The sequence below is a fragment of the Typha angustifolia genome, chromosome 6, assembly GCF_048772165.1.
Source record: "Typha angustifolia cultivar Huaian chromosome 6, ASM4877216v1, whole genome shotgun sequence".
Classification (NCBI taxonomy): Eukaryota; Viridiplantae; Streptophyta; class Magnoliopsida; order Poales; family Typhaceae; genus Typha; species Typha angustifolia.
This window is the reverse complement of record NC_133244.1, coordinates 5,044,966-5,060,134: the sequence shown is the minus strand read 5'-3', so window position 1 is coordinate 5,060,134 and position 15,169 is coordinate 5,044,966. Positions and strand designations below refer to the sequence as shown.

The 15,169-nt window shown below is 35.4% G+C and overlaps 1 protein-coding gene across 2 annotated transcripts; it reads left to right on the top strand.

Moving 5' to 3' along the window:
• The first annotated feature begins 6,045 nt into the window (after window positions 1–6,045).
• LOC140760849 (putative E3 ubiquitin-protein ligase RF298) lies at window positions 6,046–14,620 on the top strand. Of its 2 annotated transcripts, none has more exons than XM_073097890.1 (4): window positions 6,046–6,168; window positions 6,352–6,392; window positions 6,468–8,506; window positions 13,729–14,620. In XM_073097890.1, exons 3-4 carry the CDS (start codon window positions 6,497–6,499, stop codon window positions 14,248–14,250), a joined length of 2,532 nt encoding a protein of 843 aa, XP_072953991.1. In that variant the 5' UTR covers window positions 6,046–6,168; window positions 6,352–6,392; window positions 6,468–6,496; the 3' UTR covers window positions 14,251–14,620. The 2 variants fall into 2 exon arrangements, with proteins under 2 accessions (XP_072953991.1, XP_072953992.1); XM_073097891.1 differs by having other exon boundaries at window positions 6,131–6,264.
• The last annotated feature ends 549 nt before the right edge of the window (window positions 14,621–15,169 follow it).

Here is a 15,169-nt window from a genome sequence, read left to right as displayed (position 1 = left end):
ATCCTCCTAATATTTTCCAACAATTAATGTGTATAAATCTCTCTCTCTCTCTCTCTCTCTCTCTCTCTCTCTCTCTCTCTCTCTCTCTCTCTCTCTCTCTCTCTCTCTCAGTAATGTTGATCTCCAACTCCATCATCACAGAGTCTTCAAAGCACCCTTTTTTTTCCACAAGGCGCTCTACCGCCTTGGTAGTGTCAGTTTATTGTCTTAAGTTACTCTTGCTCTTGCAAGGGTTAAATAGAGGTCCAACATTAACAAAGGAATGAGCCGAAATGTCTTCCAAATCTCGTTGCTGAGATGTTAGGATAGCCAGATCAACATGCTTATCAAGGGGAGTCAAAACATTACCGGTTGGCTGAGCTCCGGCCACCATAATCGATGACTCTAGAGAGACAACCCTAGCAACTTTAGCCCCCATAGGGATCTCTAGGTAGTCGGATCATCATCATTGACGTCGCCTAAACTAGTAGCAACAGTACTACAACCCTTGCGACCCTGTTTAGGAACCTAAATCCACAACCCAAGGGAATTTGACGATAGAGCCTCATAGGGCACAACCAGCCGAGCCTAATTGGGTAGATCCGGTGATGGGGTTGCCACCCAAAGGAGCTTCAGCCAATTTCCAACGCTGGCTTAGGGACGAATAGTTATTCTGGTTGTGTACAATGCAACTATAGCATAAGCATGCCATTGGGAGATTCTTATAAGCCACCGCTTGGAACAACTTTCACCCCTCAGGTTCGACCTGTGTGGATTGTTTAGGAGAGCTGATTAAATCAATCTCTATATACACTCTAGCAAACTTACCTCTGGTCCTAGCCTTAGTATGGGCATCGATTTTAATTGGGTGCCCTTTATTAGAGGCTTTTGCTAGAATTTTTTTATTACCCACATAGACCCTCTAAAGTAAGAAAATTTCACATATACTTGCTTTGAACCAAGGAAGAGTACTAATTATATGGACCTTCAAACCAAAGCCATTTTCGTTTAGAGGGTGTATATGGTAAAAAAGAACTTCAGAAAGCATAAGTGAAAATTGTGATAGTTTAGGAGGTCTAAATGAAATTATCTATTTACTTAATCCATTAAAAGCATAATGATTGGAATGACGCAATGCTTATATTAAACTGACTTTTAGAAAAAGTTTGGTGGTAATTATGGAAAGAAAGAAATAATAGAATCTAGAATGAGGCCTTAATGAAAAATTAATATTTTAATAATCGGTTTAAAATAGTTACACATTTAAGTTTATCTTTTTCTTTACATAAAATAGTGACTATCCAGATGGCATGCCAGCTAGACTAGGGTGATGGTGGTGAGTTGGCAGCCAGCTAAGATTTAGAGAAAGTTTGGTGGTAATTATGGAAAGAAAGAAATAATAGAATCTAGAATGAGGCCTTAATAAAAAATTATTAATTTAATAATTAGTTTAAAATATTTACACATTTAAATTTATTTTCTATTTGCGTAAAGTAGAGAGTATCCAGGTGGGATGCTAGTTAGCCTAGGGTGATAGTGGTGAGTTGGCAACCATCTAGCCTGGGGTGATAGTAGTGAGTTGGCAGCCAGCTAACCTAGGGTGACAATAGTGAGTTGGCAGCCAGCTAGCCTGGGATGATAGTAGTGAGTTGGCAGCCAGCTAAGATTTAGAGACATTAAACATTTCAATGTATTTAAATGATATAAGCCTACTCGCACTATTAGACTCTCTATGCTCTTTCTTTCTTCCTCGCTCCCTTTCGTAATCCTAATCTAGAGAAAGAAAACTAAACTTAGTAAATTTCTTTCTTCCCCACTCTTACTAGCTCTTCCGATCAGTTTCTTTCTTTCCTACTCCCACAAGCTCCTCCTTCTCTACTAGCGCGAGATTTAATTTCCAGTGAATTTCACCCAAAAAGGTATATTATAAAGATCGCTCTTACTTTTTTTCCTTCTATCTTTTGCAGAATTACTAATCAATCTGCTTTTTCTTTTTATGAAATTAGATCGTGAAATTTGAGATGACAGTTGTTACTTTTGATATAAACTATTTTTTGGTTATGATCCTATGTTAGATCATGAGATTTAGTTATTATGATAAATTGGTTTAGTTCGTGGTAGAAATTTGGTTAGATTATATGATAGTTGTTATGTGATGATTACGCGTGTAGGAAAGAATTTATTTATGCTTGTAGTGTGGATTATAGGGTTTGAGATGAATAATTTCCTTTTCCTAGAAGCCTGATTTGGATATTTTTTTACTCTTTTTATAAGGTTGTCAAATACTTGTTTGTTAGTTACTTTATACATAACTGTGGATTATTATTCAAATAAACAATCTTTTTTGGCTGAGTAGCTAATAAAGTATCTTATATTGTTTTACTTTGAAATTCTAACATATTGAGAATAGTTAACAATCATAATTGAGAGCTAGATAGTTTACATAATAAATTATTTAACTTTAGATGTACTACTTGATAGATATAGCATTAATGACCATATTTGAAACGTGGTTCTTATTTAAACAAAGATTCTTCTATTAGAGTATTACATTAGCAAAGTTCTCTAGCTCATCATCATATCATCATCATCATCATCATCGTCGTCGTCTTCAGCCTCAAGGAGAGCGTCAATATTATCCCTGTAGGACACATCTAAGTAGTTAAGAAAGTCATTATTTACTATTGCTTCATTTATAATATAGTCATTTTCTTCAGTTTATTATATTAATATGGTAATTTCAATCATACTTATCGCTCTTAAGAGAGCTTTCTAGTGAATTCAATACCTTAGGATTTGACTGGTTAGATCTTAAGATATCGACCAATTAGTAGTTGAAGGTCACGGTATATTTTGCGCAGTATTGAAAATTAGAGGATAATCGAGAGAAAACGAAGATGAGGGAAAGGAGGCCGGCCCTTAGGGACAAAGGTAGTGTAGTCAACGGGGAAGATTACGCAATGGATGAGATCATTCCAATGGAAGATGTGGCGTCGGTTGGTAAAGAAAGAGGAGGGAGGAGTTGTAGCCTTAAGCTAAAATGAGAGGGAGGAGATAAGGCGACAATGGCTTAAGTCAATAATTATTTCTTAATTCATTGATTCATTAAATAAGAGCTGCACTCATATATATATATAGAGGCTAACCCTAAGTTGACTCGTATTAGGATTTGTTTTAAGAGTTTACATTAGAGATAAATATAACTTAGCTAAATTAATCTTCTTTATTCTTTTCGGATTAGTTTTTCGTTTCGCCGAGATAGATTTTTGAAGAAACTTTAAATACACAAATTCTAGATATCTAATACATTTTCTCGAAGCTTCATCATTGTCTATAAGCATGGTAAAAAGGTTTCTTTAATCTATAGATATCTTATACTCAATCTCTAAGTCATACTTTTCCTTAGTTTGGTAACATATAAGTTCTCTAATAATTATTGATAAATATAATTATCATCGTAATTTTGTCTTGCCTTTTTCGTATTTCAACTCTCACGAACCACCACCAAAAATAATGTTAAGAACAACACTCTAGTAACAACAAAATTGCTCTTTATTATTATTTTAAAGCCTAAAATATTCAAAATTATATATACAATATATAGGAAATCCAAATCAAAATTTGATAAGCATAGATCTAGATTAGAAATTGGAATGTAAAATTAGCATAAATTTATGTTAGAAATTGGAATGTAAAATCGGTATAAATCTAGATAAATACAAAATTGCCATGCTAAATTTAAGTGTTAAATCTAAATTGAAAACTTGTAACTATTTAAGTGCAAAATTTGGATTGTAACAATCAAATCTAAGCGCTAAACATCTTATAAAAATCACAGAAAAATTGACAAACTGCAAAAGAATAGTAAACCAAATCTACTATAAGAAAAACCTACTTTACTCATGTAATCATAATATACCAAAATTTATTACACATTATCTAAATAATAAAAAAATGAGCATAACCTACTCTCTATTCATGTAATCATAATCTATCACAAATTTTCTTAATTTATTCTAAAATGATAAAGAGATGAAAATAAAAAGAGGAGGTAAATAGAGTAGATAGAGAAAGGAGAGAGAGATATAGAGAGATCTTAATAATGTACCTTGTAGGAAGGGGAGGAGAAGAGCTTGTAAAGAGCTACTTCTTGAGGGCTTTTTAACCAAATGTTTGTAGAGGTATAATTTTAGAGTGGCAAAGAGCTTGATTTTGGAACGAGGTTTGCTACACGTGGCTAATAAAAAGAGAGAGTGGGAAGCGGGAGAAAAAGCAATAAGAGAGAAATAGAATAGAGAAGATGGTTAACAGTAGTAGGGTTGGGTGGGGTCAGGTCGCAAAGACTATAGTGGTTATATAAAGGTACTAAAAGTTTCAATGTCTCTAGTTGAGTTTTCTATGGTTTAGTCTAAGAGGTTGAACTACTAAAGAGGCTAAAAGTTTCAACGTCTTTATAAACACCATCTTCCTCATCCTACTTGGCTTGCCACTTTGGAGTCTCTCTCTTACTTGAAAACCTAAATGTGTAAATAATTTAAACTAGGTATTAAAAAGTAAATTTTATTAAAATAATATTAGATAAAAAATCATTAAAGAGCATTTTCCTTCCTCGGATCAAGAGATAGTAGATATTTATTTATCATTTGATAGTTATATATTGTAGTAGAATTAGGAATTTGAAGATAGTACCATTATAATATCCCTTGTTTGCTTCGAGTTTAAGGATCCCCCTAAACTAGTTCAAGGACTCCTGACCTAATTCAGTAATCGAATATTTTTTTATCTTTTTTTATATCTTACCAAGTCCACTCTCAAAAAAATCAAGATTTAAAATAAGACCAATTAATCAAATTCAAGGTTTAGCATCAAACCAAACAAGGCCCTAGCAACATCTATTCGGGCAAGAGTTTTCTTACCCCTCTCTCTCTTTCTCTTAAAATGCTCTTGTTGGTGAGTCCTTGACTCTTCTAGAGGGACTCAAAGACCTTTTTTTATCTGAATCTTTACTTGCCAAGATGGATTTTTTTATGACTCTTTTCATCATTAAGGCAAGAGTAGTTCTTTGCCCTTGTTCTAATTTTTAAATAATATGTTTATGGATTCTTTGATAAAAAAAAAGAGTTACAATATTTTATCTCTTATACTTATGCCCAAAACTATTATACTCTCCTGTATTTTAAAAAGTCTTACATTAGTATTTGTAATTACAACTAAATTAAAACCGTCTATTTTTCTGTCAAAGTTAATGGAGTATACCCAAATGACCAAAATGCTTGTGTCATGTTTATTAGGCAAAATAGCCATGTTTTTTTATCTAATTTTTTTAACCTCATATTTGTCTTATCTCTAGATGTGAAATAACTATTAAACTTATAGTTAACACAATCTTTAAAGTAGAGAAAGAAATGCTTATATAAGAGGGAAATGATATTTTTGTCCATGAAAAATTAAAAATGGAGGGAATTCAGCCCGCAATTTAATTGTTAAAATTCTTTGGGTGCGCTCCGCAATTCGAATGAAAAAGCTAACTGTTTCATTTTACTCGTAAGTATATAAATTAATTTGAGACTTGTTGAAGTATAGATGGTAAAGTAATTTTAGTCATAGAGTAAAATATATTTAATTAGAAAAAACATAATATCCTAATTCTGTCCAGCCTTGTGAGCCTTTATATAAGAGTCTCGTGATGGATTCGGATGTTATAGATAAGAATCCTAAATAATTAGGCCATTAAATTGATAGGTAAGATTATTCGAATCATGAGATTAAATCCATATTAAGATCCAATCCAAATCCAAATCCAAATCCAAATCCCTAAATACATTGCAACCCTAGCTCATTGCATCAAAACATTATTAGAAATAAGTATATTGTAAGATACTCTATATACATAGTGGTATATTATGTCACATTATATTTGTCACAGACTCTATTGGTATCAACCAAAATAAGAGATACCTGGAGAGGATAGGACAAAAGAAATTAAGTTAAATAAGAGAGAAAAAATAAATAAAAAATAAATAGAAAAAGAAATTAAGAAATTATAAAGGGAAGAGGTGATCTTTCTTCGGTCGCTCCTCTCTCATCGCCTCCTCAACCTCTTCCTCTCTTTCTCTCTCTCTCTCTCTCTCTCGCGATTCTTTTTGTTCGACGCGTCCACCGATCATCCAATCTCCATCTCTAGATTGGGTGGGTTCCGATGCATCTCCCAATTCTTATTTGATCCTTCTTCACTTCGATCGTCGGATTGCTCCTTCGATATGTATTTGGTCGATCGATTCGATTGTACTATCTGATGATCTGATGCGCAATTTCGATGCTTTTATGATCCTGGCTTTGCTTATTTTTGATCAAATTGATTTCTTGATGCAGGAAATTGACTCCTGAAAGCCCTAAATCTTCGCGACCTTAAGGTCAGTTTCCTAGCCGAGTTTATTGATTTCTTAGTTGCTTCGTTAATGTATTTGGATTTGATTGCCAATATATAGAGTTATCGAGAGAGAAACATATAGCAAGAATGGCCGCCATGGTTGCTAGAGGTAGCAGCAGTTCTCTTCCGTCTGTGTGTAATCAAGAAAGCGGGAGCAGGAATAAGAGGAAATTCAGAGCTGATCCACCTGTCGCCGATGCGAGTCCTCTTGCTCGGCCATTTCAACCAGAATGCCCCAACTTTGAATTGTTCCAAACGGAGAAAGCTCCGGAGAATTTCAATCTCGAACACCTTGCGAGCGTCTGCGATATGTGTAAGACGCTTATGTGTGGTCCCAAAGATGGTATAGAATTGGAGGACTTCCAAGATGCAGATTGGAGTGACCTTACAGAAACCCAGCTTGAGGAGATCTTGCTGGGTAATTTGGACACAATTTTTAGGAATTCAATCAAGATAATCTCCTCTTATGGCTACACTGAGGAGGTAGCGATGAAGGCCATATTGAGTTCAGGGCTTCATTGCGGCTGTAAGGATGCTGTGTCCAGCATTGTGGATAATGCATTGGCATTGCTGAGGAGCGGGCAGGAGATAGATCCTTCTCCAATGGATACCTTTTCTGAAGACTTGCAGAAGTTGGAGAGGGATGTTCTGGCAGACATGGTGAATGTAGTTAGAGAGGTCCAACCATTCTTTAGCACAGGTGATGCAATGTGGTGCTTGCTAATATGTGACATGAATGTCTCCCATGCCTGTGCGATTGACGGCAATCCTTTGAATGGTATAGGAAATGATGATACATCAATCAGTCCCATTACAAACCAATTGCAATTGGATTCTACTTTTAATACTGGGACTTCTCCAGCTATTCCTGAATCTGTTGTTAGTAGACCAGAGAGGCTGAGAGCCAGTTTGCCTTTTCAGAGGGATGTGCAACCTGAAGTGCCTAAAGTGCTTGGGGTCCCAAACTTACCATACGGGAAGTTTTCAGTCTCAAGCGATGTGCAAAACAAGATATCAAATCTTAAGTTGACGGAAAATCCAGTTACTTCACCTGATCAAGTGGAGAAGTCTTCTTCTCCCTCTGTTGCTAAAACTCTACAAGAAGAGAAGCCAGTTAGCAGAATGGTACATCTAAGAAGTTCTAAGAAGGAATCAATTCTTCAAGAGAAAATCCATCTTGAAAAGAGTTACCGAGCATTGGGATCTAAAGCAGCTTCAAGAGCATGCAAGCACAGTGGTTCGGGTAAAATGATGTCAGATAGAAAGTATAAGTGTACTTCAGATTCTAAAGGTTTAAATGTAAAGAGCTCACTAAAGGTAGACAAAGTAATGGGGTTGAGTACATCACAAGCAGATGCGACACTTAATCCTGCTTTTCCTGCTGGACTTTCTTCCAATTCATCATTCAACACAAAATCAATTAGTCCATCTCTGATGCCAATGGCAAACACCGAACTCTCATTATCACTACCATCTACAAGCAGCTGTCCTAGTGCCAAACATGATAGTATTATTGAGGCTCCAGATAATGTCACATATGATAAGATTTGCAAGGACTGGGTTCCGCAAGACAAGAAAGATGAGTTAGTCTTAAATCTAGTCCCATATAAGAGAGAATTGCAGGCTCAAATACAGGATTGGATAGACTGGGCTCAGCTGAAGGTGATGCAGGCTGCCCGTAGGTTGGCAAAAGACAAGGATGAGCTCCAATCCCTCAGGCAAGAAAAGGAAGAAGTGAGGCGTCTTCAGGAAGAGAGGCAGAATTTAGAAGAAAGTACCAGGAAGAAGCTTACAGAGATGGAAACAGCAATAGCAAAGGCTAGTGGCCAAGTTGAAAGAGCTAATGCTGCTGCTCGACGGCTTGAAGTCGAAAATGCCCAACTTAGGCTTGAAATGGAAGCTGCAAAGTTGCAGGCAGCAGAATCAGCAGCTAATTGTCAGGAACTTTCATGGAAGGAAGCAAAGACTCTTAAGAAGTTTCAGTCATGGGAAACACAGAGGGCCTTGTTGCAGGAGGAGCTTGTGACTGAAAAGCATAACCTATCTCAGCAACAGCGGAAACTCGACCAAGCTAAAGAGCAACAAGAACATTTACAGGTAACTCCTTTTTTTTACCTCTCCAAAATCTATTTCTTTTTCAATCTATTTTGTTAGTCATGCGTATTAGATGCTATAGTTGATGGCAGTTAAGTTACTTAGTCCTTGATCTGTATTGGTTTGTCTTGATATACTTCTCATGCAGAAAAGGTATATTGTTTGGCTAATTCTGACATATTTGATGATGAATTAAGCTACTGGAGTCATGATAGTTTGACGATATACTTAAAATATAACATGCCTAAATTTGTAGATTTTTAAGCTAAATAAAAGATGCTCTGGATATGTAGAGTTACAATATTTATTACCATCTCCTTGTTCCATTTGAAACTTGTCCGATCCATTTTCCTGGCACTACTCTTCACCACTTGCACGATCTGAAATCTTTAGTTAGTATGGATGGAAACTATTGTGATCGTTGCATCTAACTATCTGCATTGTAAGATTATTAATCTATTATAAGTTGAATCATTTCATTCTTTCCAAATTGAGGCCCCTGCTTTTTTTGTTCACATTGCAGGATTTACCTTACTGTACTCTTCCAGGTACAATATACACAAAAAGCACATTATGCCTTTCCCATGTTGGGGGCCAGCTTTTTTTAGTTCTGACCCTTCATCCACTTTCCAAGGTGTAGATGCAGCTATACTGTGCTCATCTATGGTTTGTGAAACATAGGTTTAGGTTAGGGCGTGATACCATGAAGAAGGAACTCAAGTTGTTGCCTTCTGTTTCTTGGTTTGAAGTATAAAGTAGTGTGGTGTTTTATATATGTTTAAAGGAATGGTATCCAGTCATTTAAATTTTATTTTTAATGTAACAGAATATTATTAGAATGATGCATGCCTGTTAGGTTGCTATAAATTTAGGAAGTATCTTGAGTATTAACAAAAGAATAAAGTGACAAAGTGCTGGATTTAGAGAGTGAAAAGGTAGGACTTGAATCACAATATCGTCAGAACATAGTGTGCTTAATAGTAAATACCATTGTCCCTGAATGATAAACTGGCTTTAAATTAAGGATGGTTCTTAAGTAAAAGAATAAAACATGTTTGTGACTTTGTGTTGACAGCCTTGTAGTTGAGACCTGTTTCTCAACTATTGAGAAAACAATACATCACATTATTATAGTAAGAGTATTTATTTGGGATGACATTTTGCACATGCAAGAAGGTTCTAGAGTTGTACAATCTTCTGTGTTAGCCTAGTTTTGGGTATTCTAAGCCTTTAGAATACATCTAACACTGGTGATTTTGATTTCAAGACTTCCATCCTGAGATTTGAAGCTAGGTGTCTTCTCTCTAGTCAACACTATTATATATATGCTCCTACATATAGTGCATATTTGATTGCATATAGACTAATAGAATCTAGATTATCCTTGGATAGTCTAATCCTATATCCCATTGAAATGATTATTGTTCTCAAAGGTTGTATCTATTTATTAAGTAGATCAAATGGGTTTCGTATTCTCATGATCACATGCTGAATTTCTATCCAGTAGAGCTGCAATATATATATATGTATGTATATACCCATATCGGTAAATATTTCTAAAACATACAGAATAACATATATAAAACATGTAGAATAGAGAAATTTATGCATTTATAAGTATAAAATAATGACATGCATATATACATATCAATCATGATCTTCTGTTAAAGCATTTTCTAGGTTTTTCTTTATAATGTTTTTCTTATCTTTCATGAGACAGATTGAAGCAATTGTATCTTATCTTTTTCTTTTCCTTCTGCAGAAAATTTTATTAACTGCATTCTATTAGGTTTACTCCCCCGCCCCCCCCCCCCCCCCCCCCCCCCCCCGGCATGGACTGTTCTCGCCAATTACTACTTCAGATAAATATTATTGCCTTGCATGTATTGCATAGGCAATACATTTCTATAGTAGCTCAAGAGTACTCTTATTTAGAGCTCTATAGACTACAAACCTTTATGTCCGGAGTTGAATTCAGAATCATGATCAATCATGTGGCCCCAAGTAGAGCTTGAGATATATGAAGCCTTAAATATTTAATTCTCAAATTCCAAACAAATAAAAGAACTAAATGTAATTAATTAATAAAACTTTTAAGGTCCAAACCCAACCATAGCCCACCCACAACACCTTACCTTGGGCCCTCCCTTGGCCCAACCATCGAGCTCACCCAAACCCAAATTGGGTTTAGGCAAAAAGATTAGAGTATACTCGTGAAGGGTACTAGGGTACTAGTTGACTCACGGGTGAGTTGTTGGGTGGTCTTCGCTTGCTCCGGTGATGCTCTGGTGGCTTGAATCTAATGACTCAAATGAAGAAGAACAAAGAGGAAAAGAGGTGACAACAGTATTGGGAGGAGGGCTTGGATTTTTAATTTTGATAGATAAGGATTTTTAGGATGACTAAACAGGTTGAATTCAAACTAGTTCATTTATGTAGCTTACTAGCTCGTACTAGTTTTGTGAAGTTTGTTTGGCAGTGCTCTTAGGTCGATCTCAACATGAGCACATTAGAGATTCAGCCTATAGTGTTTGATTGAAGCTAAAAGACTACACTACTCTTATGTGGTGGATGGAGACGAACCTGAACCATTGCACAAGTGCAAAACTGTCTTAAGGAGCATATTGGTTTTCCACACACAACAAGATGCAAGGCTCAGTGCAACTATGGTAGTCTATATTTATATAATAGTATTTTTTTTTGTTACTAATGAGGTTTGTCAAGACAAGTTGAATCAATCAGCAGCACCATAACTATATTTACAATCAGCCCTAGAGTAATAACCAGTTGATGGACCTAACATAGTCAGAAATATTTTTCTTGTTTGAAGTTTTGCATGTCGAGAATGTGAGCTTGCAACATCACTACATTAGAACATCATTATATTTTGTTTTGAAACCTTTATGCAGTAAGTCATCCACTTGGTTGAATATCTTCTATCAGTTTCAATTTGTTGAGGAAGGACTAAGAAAAGATTACCGTCAAACTAAATCAGCGCCATCTTGGATGTCTCTAAGAGGTGGAGAGTGGAGACTCGTCAGATAATTCATTGAGCGTAAAGTCTTGATATACTAATTGTTAGGTTTGTCAGCAGTCATCACCATTGCCTACTTGTTAGGTTGGTCATCACCATTGCCATTTGTTAACTGGTTTCTATCAGGAGTAATTTCTCTGGTAATGTCTTACCTCCTTGTAGATCTCAAGATCTCATCCTCCTTGCTGGCAACCCTTCTATGAAATTTTTTTGACGGGCACCCATATGCCTTATTTTCCAAACTTGTTGCAGTTCTAGTAACTAGCGTCCATTATTACCTTCCTTGGATGATCTTGTAGCACTAGTTTTCCCTTATTGTTTTGGATACGCCATGTATCGGGGGTGCTACTCCTATTGGCTGCAATAGAGGTGGTCTCAGAAAGTCTGAACCAACTTGCCTAGTGGCAGAGTTTCCTTCTGGGGACTTATAATTCATGGCTTTTCAATTGGCTAGATCGAAGGCATACAAGGTAAATTAAATTTTCATAAGTGTAAGCATCAAGCCACCAGCACAAAACCTTGAGATGCTTAGCTGAGTGTGTTTGCAAATACTGCACCTAGCAAGACAGACTTGCAAACATTTTCAGCCACTAGCGTTACTTTACAGTAACTAGTTTTTTTAGTTGCTCCTAGTAAGACATTTAGATGTATTTTTCTGTGTCTTTATTTGGTCCTTTTTTTTATCATGTCTGCAGTTGCCTAGCGTAGTGATGTTTGTCTTTTGTATTGAGCTGTTAGGTTTCTTTTTAGCAAATTAGACCTACATCATTTTGGCACATTATACCTAGTTATCCATATTAGAGAACCAAGGAATGAAAATTTGGGGTTCAATTTGACTATCAGAGCTTAGGAGCTTTTTCTTTCCTTTCTACAATGCCCTATTAGATTGGTCATTTTGAGTAGAAGTGATTGAAAACCTAAGCTCCAATATTGAATATTCAGAAAACCAAAAAAGATGACTCAGTTAACAAAAGAGGAAGTAAGTCAAAAGGTTTAAATTTAGGTATTGGTAAGAGACCAAATAAAATGTGGGCTTGAAAGTAAAACCAAGCCAATATTGCAATGACTTACAATAAAGAAACTATGAAAGTGATTGTGTAGAAGAAAGAAATCTTGTAAATGTGTGGAACTAACTAGGTGACTTGATTTTTGGAAAAATGTGAAGTAAATATTTAGAACATGGCAATGAAGGACAATGCAAGCCTGGATATATGCAAACGTATGAAGTACATAATATGTAGCATATAGAGCTTTGAACCTCCTGTTTTAAGATGAAGGTTGGAAAACCACAATCTTGACTAATAAATGTTATGTTAGAGTCTATGTGTCAGTCAGGCATCAAATAATCTCAAGAAAGATGATGTTTTTGGTATGACAGAGTATGATAAGATCATGACGACAGAAAAAAATATGTAGTAAATATTTGGAACATGACAATGAGCATGGGCACATGCATGCCAGCATACATATTACATGTATGAAGTACATCATATGTACTGTATCAAGCTTAGATACTCCTTTATTACAAAACCAGAGATTTGACAATAAATGTGATATTAGTATCTGGATGATCAGAATCATTTTTCATTTACAAACTAGATGATGCTAAAACTCAGTACTGTCATATGTTATTTTTTTTTTCCTCTAGTCATGTCACACTCCCACCTTTTAGCTTACCTCATATATGTAACTTGATTTTTCAACTTCTATTCCCTGAATAAAGTCAGGTGTAAACTCCTTTATATTACACTCCATTTTATTTATCTTATGGATATGCCAAGTTTGATGATCTGCTTTGCTTGTGAATCCTTGATAGGACATCCTCTCAAAAGCCATGTGCATAAGTAGATACCTGCCTAAGCACATATGTAAATAGGAGGGAATTATAGTGATCCGTTTAAAAGTTAATGTTCTGTTGATCTTGAATGAGAAAAAATGGTTTGAAATTGGAAAGAACATGTTAAGTTGCAGTATGAAAATACTAGGGTACTGGTCCAAATATATATAAACAAGATAAGACACTGCTTTTGCATTTCCTTTTCCCTGTATTTGAAGGTTTCGTTTCTGCTCTGTAGCCTTTTTTTTTTCCTCTCATTTTGAACCTTTACAGGTCTTGTGTTTTTCATTTAGGATCTTCTATTTCACTAAATTGGTGGCTTTTACTTCTGATTATGCCCTTTGCATCTTGCAGTCTAGGTGGAGACAAGAAGAGAACTTGAAGAATAAAGCAATAACTCTGGCCAATTCAGAAAGGAAAGAGCGTGAACAAATTGAGACTTCGGTAAAATCACAGGAAAATATATTGTTGTTAAAAGCGGAAAATGATTCTCAAAGGTACAAACTAGATATTCGAGGGCTTGAACAGAAGATTTCACAATTGAGGTCATCAATGGATTCTTCCAAGATTGCGGCACTACGATGGAGTACAGATAGAAGCTATGCTTCCCAGCTCTCAGATGGAAGGAAGAATGGGAACTCCCAACTTCTTGTCAAGGCTATGGATTCTCAGGAATCGGGATCAGATGATATACAGCGTGAAAGAGAATGTGTTATGTGCTTGACTGAGGAGATGGCGGTCGTTTTCCTTCCTTGTGCACACCAAGTTGTTTGCACAAAATGCAATGAGCTTCATGAAAAGCAGGGTATGAGAGATTGTCCTTCTTGCAGAACCCCTATTCAGCGAAGGATTTGTGTCCGTTCTGCTGATTCTTAGGTTGCATATACTTTGGCATCGCAGTTAAGAATCAAGAATAAATATATCTGTGGGACCGATAAATGAATAATGCATCCTTAAGACATTACATATTGGGTTTGAAACAGTCAAAATCTCAACGAGTTGCTGAGTATTCTAGTGCATATTATGTTCCATTTTCTGATCAGGATCATAGTTTGATACTTTGAATGAAAGTTGCTCAGAATGAGAACTTATACCTTCACATATTGAGTGAGATACTACATTCACTGAACAGTAAGTGGATGTATCTTTGTTGATCATGAATATAAGGTGGTAATGGTAATTACAACTATTGGATGTTTCAAGTGATTTTGTCAAATACTACATGAATTCTCAGTTATTCCTTCCATACCCACGATCAAGTCTTTTGAGTTTTTGACTATTTTAACTCTTGTCGCAATTTTTTTTTACACGTTTTGATTAATTTCAAATTTTAAATTTTAAATACGAGACTAAGTGTGTTTAGAAATCGTCGCCTCAGTCAGTAATTTTCAAATATAAATCATTACATGAAAATATCATAAATATAAGTTTGTTTTCTGATTCAGCAATTTTCAAATGGAATTTTTTCCTTCAGATTTGATAAATTTTTTTAAAGAATTTAAAATTTCTATGTAAGTTGCTAACTTAAAAGTTGTTGATTGGATCAACGATTTTATAAAAAATATAAATACTTGGGAGGGCTACTTAGGTCAAAAACTAAACTGTTTTCTGGTTATTTGTTCATCTTCCAGTACATTAAGTTAATATTTTACTCTCAGAAGGATTTATAGCTCAAATGTACACTTTGTGACATGATTGTTACTTGAATTCTTTTCTTGACTAGCAGGTTGTAAGTGACTTGCAAAACAATCAGCATGTATATGCCATCTCTTAAACAAGCGATAACTCTTTTCTG